This window comes from Juglans microcarpa x Juglans regia, chromosome 6D (assembly GCF_004785595.1).
Source record: "Juglans microcarpa x Juglans regia isolate MS1-56 chromosome 6D, Jm3101_v1.0, whole genome shotgun sequence".
Taxonomy (NCBI): domain Eukaryota; kingdom Viridiplantae; phylum Streptophyta; class Magnoliopsida; order Fagales; family Juglandaceae; genus Juglans; species Juglans microcarpa x Juglans regia.
The window spans coordinates 34976739-34986653 of record NC_054604.1 but is presented as its reverse complement, the minus strand read 5'-3'; the positions used below and the strand labels follow the sequence as shown (position 1 = coordinate 34986653).

Genomic DNA, 9915 nt, shown 5'->3' with positions numbered 1-9915 from the left:
ACAAAGACATCATAAGTTTGTGTTTAGAATGTGGGTCTGGTGGCTTAAAATAGATGCGGTTGGGGGTTGGCTCGGCTTGTATTATGGAATCTCGGGCTGAGGATAGATAAATATCACATCTTAATGTAAAACAGAAAGCCAAAAAAATATTCAAATTATTCCCATTTTAAAAAATAAAATAATTCGTTTTCGTAGAAGTTTAGAACGTTGTTAATTGAATTGAGTGACTCAATATATATAATCAAACTAGTTTAAATGAGTAATACATTAATCCAATGTAAAGATTTAGGTCATGTCTGGAAGGTTATCTCAATTCAAAACTTTTCATAATTTTCCTTTTAAATACAAAATACTTTTTGATTTTTAATTTTTAATTTTTTTATCTAATCATTATCTAATTATTATAAATTTTTAGACAAAATATTAAAACAATACAACATTTTCAAGTTTTAAAATAAAAATTATTATTCAAATAATTTTTTATTTTATAATATTATTATTCAATATTTTCTCTTTTATTTTTTAAAATCTAATAAAATATCTTAACTCAATCTATTTTATAAATTATTTTATTACAATTATCATAATTTTTATCTCATCTTATTATTTAAATATGACCTTCAAATTTTTATCTGAATGATATGACTTAGAATGAGATAAAGAACAATATTAAATATTAATGCTAATGTTAATGAATTTTGCTTTCTATATCTGTTTTTCTCATTTTAAATAAGAAAAAAGTAAAACTAGAAAAAAAAATATAAAAATAAGAAAAAGAGTTCGTTCAAGACAAAAATAAAAAGCTGCAAGCTAAGGAATATGGCTTTAAAAGAGCCTTTAAAAGGAGCCGACCATGGAAGGCAAGCCATTATGGGAAGAATCGGTTTAATAATACTATTTATTATATCTTTGCTCTTTTTTCACTTTAAAAAAAAAAAAAAAAACCGCTAATTCCGCCGCTCGGTTCAGCTGATAAAGGTGAGTGAAATGTCATTGTCCTGGTGAGTCGTACATCTTCCATTCTCTCAAAGCCGTTAGATAAATTTAGTGCGTCTATGCTCAACAATTGGCCGGAAGGAACGTATTTAACGAGGTCATATACCTTTCTCTAGATGCCACTTTATGCCGTGCTTTATAATTTCTAAACAACAATATTACGTATGATCTCTATTTTGAAGATTACAATATAAGTTTAAATAATTTTATTTTTATATTTTAAAAAAAAATTATTTTTAAAGTTTTTTAAAATTATAAAAATATCCCGCTTAAATAATATTTTTTTTATTTAATAAATGATTTGTATATATAGTCATCAAATGAGGATTGCAACTAGAATTTCTCATTTCGAATTATCATGATAACTAAGCCATTTGTTCTAAATAAAAAATAATACTAATTATTGCTTTTATATTGTTTTTCTTTTTTTTTTATATATATACTTAATTACAACTTCTAATTGAGAGTCCAATTACATATCAAATGGCACCCAAATTCTCCCCATTTATAATTTTGTCTTTAGAATTTCATGTTCCAATTATATGGGCGAATTTAAAAAGAGATCAACGTAATATGTGGGTCATATTATATGTTTTAAATAATATCATGATCTATTTTTCATGAAAGAATACAGTTATGAATTTAATTCTTGGCACACTCAACATATTATTAAGAATAATTATTTTCATCAATTACTATTCACTATCCCGTGTCCTATATTCTATAAAAAAAAATACTGTCAAGTGTGTGATTGGAGTGAATAGTAACTATATAACAAAATCCTATCATTCGAGTGTCTCAAAAAGATGAATATTTTTATAATTCTTTTCACCGGACTTGAATACAAAACCGTGGCTTATTGAATCGGACATCAGTTTGGGTAGTCAGTCTCAAGTTGAGTAGCAAAATCAGTAGTGGGTTTAAAAGAAAAAGAAAAATAAAAACTGGTCTTTTGTCCATTTCTAGCGTTAAAGGCATAAAGGGGTATGATTCGATTGGGTGTGAGCTCTTTTTGGGTCCCCTGGGCGCGGTGCATCTACTTACAGCCCAAGGCCAGACCAAAACTTTTGTGATTCTTTCTTTTTGGGCTATCAACTAAGAACCATGCCCTAACCCAACCCAATGAGAAAAGCCCCAAAAATAAGACAATCACAAAATGTTTATGTTTTAAATTTTGAATAGTATTTAGATATCGAGATGACATAACATGACATGTTGTAATTTGGATTAACCTGTTTGGAAAAATTAGGGAATATATTTACAAAAGATCGATCACTCCAATTCCAACTCCTGTTTGGATATGATATTCGTGTCAGTCTTGGTGTAGGAGTGATCGATCTATATATGCATATAGATCGCATATAGATCGAGGACTCCTATATATAAATAATTAATTAAGCAATGGCATAGGACTTATACATTCTAGAGGATATCATATACAAAATTCTCTTGAAACTACTGGTGAAATCCCAGGTTAGATTCACTAGCCTCAAAAAATTATGGTCCTCCATGATCAGAACGCTTATGTTCCATTCCAGTCATGACCTCGAGTATTACATAAACATGACTAGCTAGTAGTACTATTTTCGATCATAATGACATGAACAACGATCTCCTTCCACTTTAATTTATTGGTATCCAGGAAGATTAAGGAAAAGTTTCGACCTCTCCGCTGTTGTCGCCTCCGCCACGAGATTTACACCATTACCACTGCCTGCCTTGCCAAACAACATGTACTAAATCATGATCAACGTGATCACAACCAGCATAACATGATCACATAATTCGATCATCATGAGTACGCGGAGTTAAGAATCTCATTCAAGACCAATTGTTATAAAACAATATGTTTTTTTGTTATAAAAAATAAACCTTCAATTTTTCTTGTGATAAAACCTTTCTGTTTTATTGTTATAAAAACATTTTAGTTATCACCCAAACAGAAACTCAAGAATCACAAGGATCGCAGTTTGATACTGACCACAACCAAAGAAACAATACTATTACAAGATATAATCAGATTACAAACAACGAACAATATATAACAATATGAAGCACAAATTAACAAGAACATAAACAGTTATCAAAGAAATCAAGAAATATAAGCTGTAAAGGAAATAAAGGAAAGAACACAACCGATATACGTAGTTCGATCCTAATGGTCTATATCTAAGGCAGGAATAAGCATCAAAGATCTTTATTGATAATCAATACTTCACAGAGAAGCTTCAGTTACAAACCCTCAGTGCCTCACATAAATCACAAGAAATCGCACAGATTTATTTTGTCTAAGAGCAAACCCTAGAAACCCTAATTTCGCCCCCCCTCTCTCTATTCTCTGTTCTCTCTGCCTCTCTTTTCAACTGATATGTATAAAATGAGTCTGTGTTCGGGTTACAACGTATAAGGATGAATATATATGGTACAACAGATGCCACCACGTGTAGAAATCCAATGGCTCAGCACATAACTCCTCAGATTCAAGTCACGGGCTTCTCATGTGCTTATTAACTCTGCCATATTAGCTTCAAGAGACCAAATCGTGCCACATGCTCATCATCCACTTAATCACATAATAAAACACATTAGTAATTAAAAGGCAACAAATAAAATTTATTGACATACATATTACAAAAACCATACAGGGAATTGAGGTGATTGGTTCTTGCAATGGATTAGTATGCTTGAAATGTGATTATATGAGCAATATTATTTTGTGGAACCGATTGATAAGAAAGTCCATGATTCTCCCTAAACCTAGGACTACCGAGTATGATCATGATCAGGATGATGAGCGTTTTACTGCATGTGCGCGGGTGGGGATTCAGCTTCGATTTTCGAACAAATGATTATAAAGTAGTTAAAATTGCAAGTCTCGACAGTCTAGAAGTAATCACACTCAAGGCTGGCTCTTGGAAAAGCATTAATAGAGATCATGAACCAGATGGTACTGTTCGTTTGTTTGGCTAGGTTGGTCCTGGTCAGCCTCGAGCTTTCGTCAATGGCGGCATCCACTGGCTTGCAATATCCTGCATTGACGACCTCCCAAAATGGATCTTGGCGTTCGATATAAGTAACGAAATATTCTGGGAGAATCTAAAGCTACCGCAGTCCATGGAGAATAATAATATTGCACGCGCATAAAACTTGTATATCTCAGTTAATAAAAAGTCACTTGCAGTGTATGAAAACGGAACCCCGTTCTCTGATTCTTCTCTATGGGTGATGGAGGAGTATGGTGTAGCAGAGTCTTGGGTGCCAGTTTTTTGTTTCAGTACTCGACCTTTGACCATATCAAATCCATTGGGTTTTTTACGCAGAGCGGTGAGGTGGTATTGGAAACACTTGGCGGACAGCTACCTACGTACGATCTTAAGAGCATTGGTAATGGTATAGTAAAAGCCAAAATAAAATTTATCTAAAATTATATATTTTGAGGCATTGACATTGAAGATAGAACTCCACGTTAAATTATCTATATATAATTTTAATAATAATAATTTTTTAAAAAATTGTATTATTTTTTAATTATACTTACTATATATTAATTAATAATTAAATTTTTAATTAAATTATTCTTTCTCAACTATTTATTTATTTTCAACCTAATTATCCAAAGGTGTCGAACGAGATCAAATAACCCAAATTCGCATGAAGAGCCAGACGAAGAATGTAATTATTTTGATCTCAACGAAATAAAGCTACAAGAGTAGCATTGGAAAATGGTACTACAAATTATGATTTTTTTCTTAATAAAATATTACTTTGATATGTGAACAGTTTCTCGGCAAGGTTTAGATACACAAATCTATCTCATCTTATATATTTTATCATTTCAATTTTCTCAAATTTTCATACAAAAATATAATAAATAATTAAATTTTTTCAAATTTTAAAATAAAAATAATACTACGAAATTATATTTAACAATATTTTATTCAACTTTCAACAAAATATCTCATCTCATCTCATTTGAACTCCCTATCTAAACCCACTCGACTTTATTTTTTACATTACTATAAATCATAGTCTCACTTAAAAAGTTTAGCTATTCCAATGCAAATGACTTGACAAAAAAATTAGCATTTTTAGCATGGCCAGTTCTCTAAGGTCTCATTTGGATATGTAGTTCAGATAAAATGAGATGAGATGTTTTGTTGAAACTTGAATAAAATATTGTTATAATATAAATTTTTAAATATTTTTTTTGAATTTGAAAATTTTAAATTTTTTATTATATTTTGTATAGAATTTTAAAAAATTTATAAAAATAAGATAAGATGAAAAAATTTGATTTTGTGTAACAAAATAAGCCCGAACAAAAGTTTTAAGATTCACAAAGTCAGGTGTAGTGGTTTTTTTTTTTTTTTCCTGAGCAAGCAAACTTCATTAAAATAAAATATGATACATGTTAGAAGGGGTGAGGTTCCCCAACAAAATATCCCAAAATAACAAACACAGTGTAAATGTGGTAAAAAAAGAAAAAAAAAAGGGGTTATGAGACCAATTTCTTGGTCTCTACCCAAGCCCTACTAAGAGGGAACCATGTTAAAAGACGTTTTGAAGATAAGCCATCGTTGGAAGCAGTGCAAGTGGATGTATTATAGTTGACAGTTTTGAGGTATTTGTTGGTAAGGTCCTTAGTCTCTCTCACGAGATCATCGGTTAAGGAAAACAATAATCCAGGTAGACCGGTAGGGAAAGAGCATATCTGCAACGGAGGAATAGTTAATCCACGCCTCTAGAGTGGCACGTGAGGACCACGCACCGGTGGAACGGAGAAGGCGCCTGGCCAATTTGAAAGATCGGAGGGTGGGGAGTCTGTTGGTGAGGCGCGTGTAGCAGGCAGAGTTGTCAGAGTGCGGCGGCGCATGAAGACCATGCATGGAAACAAACTGTGTAAGGGTCACACGCTGACATATTAGGCGTGGTTCCACATCATCCCAGTAGATCGATGAGAGAGAAATGTTGTGGTAGAGCGCGTGTCAACGGTTCATGACTGGAGTATAGCAGGTCTGAAAAAATTCATGCCGATGGAAAAACATTACCGTAAAAACATATTTACAAATAGTTAATAGAAAGGAACAGGAAAACGAAAAGAAAAGGAAGAGGACGGCACTTGGAGGGATTAGTTTTTTTCCTAGAAAGAAAGCAGAGCTTTTCTGTCTAACTCCGCGACGGCGGCAACTCTATATTTTTTTTCCAGGTGTAGTGGTTTCGGTCGTCTATTCTATTGTAATTACGTGGAGAGCCTAGCATTACTCCACACACACCAAAGAAAATCTTGCAAGAACAGACGATCAGACCGCATATTCAATTAATTATTGATCATGCACGCATGTTTCTGATTGATGAGATGTCTGCACTATATTTACTAGAAAAATATTGATGAGGTGATTGGTTTATTTTTTTCAAAATTTTTTAATTTATTTTATTTTATCTTATATAATTATTATAATTTTTTTAAATTTTTACATAAAATAAAATAAATAATTTAACATTTTTAATTATTACATAAAATAAAATAAACACTTCAATTTTTTCAAATCTTAAAAAAAAATATTAAAAACATATTTTTATATAATATTTTATTTAATTTTTAATTTTTATTTCAATTTATTTAATTTTATTTTTAAAAACCATTATTTAATTGGATAAGGTCTGTGCGTTAGTACTCTGTAAAAAGGGGCATTTTTAAAGATCAGAAATGATTAACACAAACAAAAAAAAAAAAAAAAAGAGAAATGATTAACACAATTTTGCACAATTCTAGACGCCAACACATGTCCGTCTCACGCGGCGAGGAGGTGGACCATGCCGACAAACTTGTCGGGTTGGACCGATAATTTTTGTGTTTATTTTTAAAAAAATAAACGACTCTGCCGTCAATAGAAGTTTTCTGTTTATGGGAACCAACAAAAGATAACGGCTAGAACCGCCGTCTTAACTTCCGTTTAAAACGACCCTGCCGCCCCTCACTCTACCGCTTGCCGCGTGGACTGTTAAATCAGTGCCACGTAGCTGTTCTACCTTTCTTCGCAAAAAAAAACTGCAATTATTCATTCCTGCAGGCCCCACATTTCCCGCGGCTGGGCGGCGGGGCTATTCTTGTCCTTTTCTCGTGTGTGCCGGAGAAAAGCGGTCAAATCCCTTTGACGGAGCCGAATATTTCTTGGCTCGATAGGCGGGAATAGACGCTCCGGTACAATATTTTTTTTTGAAATGACATTTGAGTCAAATATATATTTTGGGATCTATCTTGACTCATTTTATTTCATCACATTTAATTATTATAATTTTTTTAAAATTTTTATATAAAATAAATAATTTAATTTTTTTAATTTAAAAATAAAAATAATATTAAAAAATATATTTTAATAAAATCTTATCTAATTTTTAATTTTAATCTAAATTCATCTCATCTACAAAAATAAATGAAACAAAACTTGCACAATTCTTAAAAAAAAAGGTAGAATATATAATACATATAAAAAAACTAAATTTTTAATAATAAATTTTAATTTTTCAAAATAATTACATAATGCATGCATACTCTACAACTATATATAATATTATTCTATTTTTTTCATTACCATTCATTCATTCGTGATCATTTTATAATGAGTAATGCTACATATAGTCGTGAGTGTGCAAATACCGTACAGTCGCTTTGAAAAAGAGCGAGATCTATTGTTAAAAAATTAATTTTTTTTCATGTGAATCTCATATTTATTTATTTTTTTCAAAGTGACTGTACAGCACTTGTACACTCACGACTGCAAATATCATTTTTCTTTTATAATATATAAAAATTATGAACGCAGTAAATATCAACCGAAATTCGTTATATCATCTATATAAAGAGGTGTTCATGTATTATATTTTTTTTTTCCTAGTATAACGAGCAAATAGTTTAATTATATATACTAACTTTAAAATCATATTGTAATTTTAGATAACTTATTGCCTTATTGCAGAACACATTACTTATGAAAAATTATTAATGTATTCAAAATTTTATAAAATGTGATTTATAAATTAATGTGAGATATTATGTTATATTTTATTATAAAGCAGATATTAATTTTTAAATTTAATTTTTAAAATATCTAAAAGGTTTATATATATATTTTTTATATAAGTTGTACATCGTGATAGATTTAGGCAACGTTTATATAGGAAAGTGTTGTATCTCATTTTATCTCGTCTACCAATATAATTTTTTTAAATTTTTATATAAAATATAATAAATAATTTAATTTTTAACTCTCTTCACAATTCATCGTATTTTAATTCAGTCGGCACCTTAATCGTTAGGTCAGGATTATAAAAAAAAGTAGCTGTAAATAAATTTATTTTATATTAAAATTCTTTTGAATCACCTCATCCATGCTGCCTATACTGTGCACAACAATCGCCCAAAAGGAGCGTAACTTTAATCACTCCTACCCCCTTCCCACGTCCCCTATAAAATGCCACCTTCGAACCCTCCCATCCTCAAAACATCCATGGTCTCCCCCGTTCCAAACTCCATATACCACCCAACGTAACTAACCCATAGGACCCAAATGGCTCCAAGAAACGGATCCAGTTCAGTTAACCAGGATTCCAGCTCCAAGGAGATTCGTTTCAGAGGGGTGAGGAAGCGACCATGGGGTCGCTACGCCGCCGAGATCCGGGACCCGGGTAAGAAGACACGCGTCTGGCTCGGCACTTTCGACACTGCCGAGGAAGCAGCACGTGCCTACGACGCCGCTGCCCGCGAGTTCCGAGGCGTTAAGGCGAAGACCAACTTCCCCAACCCCTCCTCCGACCTCACCTCCCTCAGCCATCCCCACAACAATAACAACAACAATACTCGCAGCCCAAGCCAGAGCAGCACCGTCGACTCCTCGTCCCCACCACCGCCGCCCCTCGACCTCACTCTGGGAGGCGCGGTCCATTTTCCCTCCGGCTCGGCTCAGTTCCCGGCCAGCGGTGCGGTCGCTTTTCCCCTCGTTACGGCTGTGCGTCCAGTCTACTTCTTCAACCCAGTCGCTAATATGAGCGGGAATCACCGCGACTTGTGCAGGTTCGATCGGGCAGAGACGGATTTCAACCAAATCGCGGGCGGTGGGGCCCACAGCGACTCCGATTCATCTTCCGTCGTCGATTTTGATCATCCTCCCACCCATAGACTGCTCGACCTTGACCTCAACCTTCCTCCGCCGGAGGTTGCCTGATTTGGCCAAATTTTCTTGATCGCCGGCGAAGATCCGAGTTTTCCTGTCGTTTAGCTTCAGTGTTGGCATTTGTTTCTACGCGTTTTTACTTATTTTTGTTTCCGATCGCGAGATGGCAAGTAGATCTCGTTAGATAAAGAGAGCGCTAGCTGACATGTTGTATGGATTCGCTGATGATTGTGATCCGTATATGTACATAGATAACCAATCCCTCCGTATTTTTGCAACTGAGAAATCTGTGATAGAGTTCTCATGGTTGTTCTGCAATTTATTATTGTTATTAGTTATATGTTCGATCTTTGTAGAAGAATGAAAATCAACGATGTTCTTGTTCCATTTTCTCCTCTCTCTTCCTTGTTTGGTTATTCTACTCGAGTAGTTGACGTTCTTGTTTTCCAGCTCCCAAACAACTGTCAAATCGAAGCATTTCTAGGGGGGAAGACCTTTTTTCTGTTGGCTCTCATTTTCCTTCTAACCAAACACGGTCTTCTTTTTTTTGGTTTTTGCACGTTAATATATTCTTATTGAAGATAGAACAGACATGTCGGCGGCAGGTTGCGTCTTTGCTAAGCTCCAGTCGTGTGGTTTTTATTTTTTTGGATGGATTACGATTAGGAAAATCTCGATGCTTGCGACACCTGTTAGGCCCCACAAATGTACGGAAACCCGCACTGAAGGGCTGTTTTTTATTTTAAAA

The 9915-nt window shown here is 33.4% G+C and overlaps 1 protein-coding gene across 1 annotated transcript; it reads left to right on the top strand.

Annotated features, from left to right (window-relative positions):
- Positions 1 to 8428: 8428 nt before the first annotated feature.
- On the top strand, positions 8429 to 9554 carry LOC121235203 (ethylene-responsive transcription factor 4-like). Its single transcript, XM_041131498.1, has one exon. It carries the CDS (start codon positions 8565 to 8567, stop codon positions 9216 to 9218), a length of 654 nt encoding a protein of 217 aa, XP_040987432.1. The 5' UTR covers positions 8429 to 8564; the 3' UTR covers positions 9219 to 9554.
- The last annotated feature ends 361 nt before the right edge of the window (positions 9555 to 9915 follow it).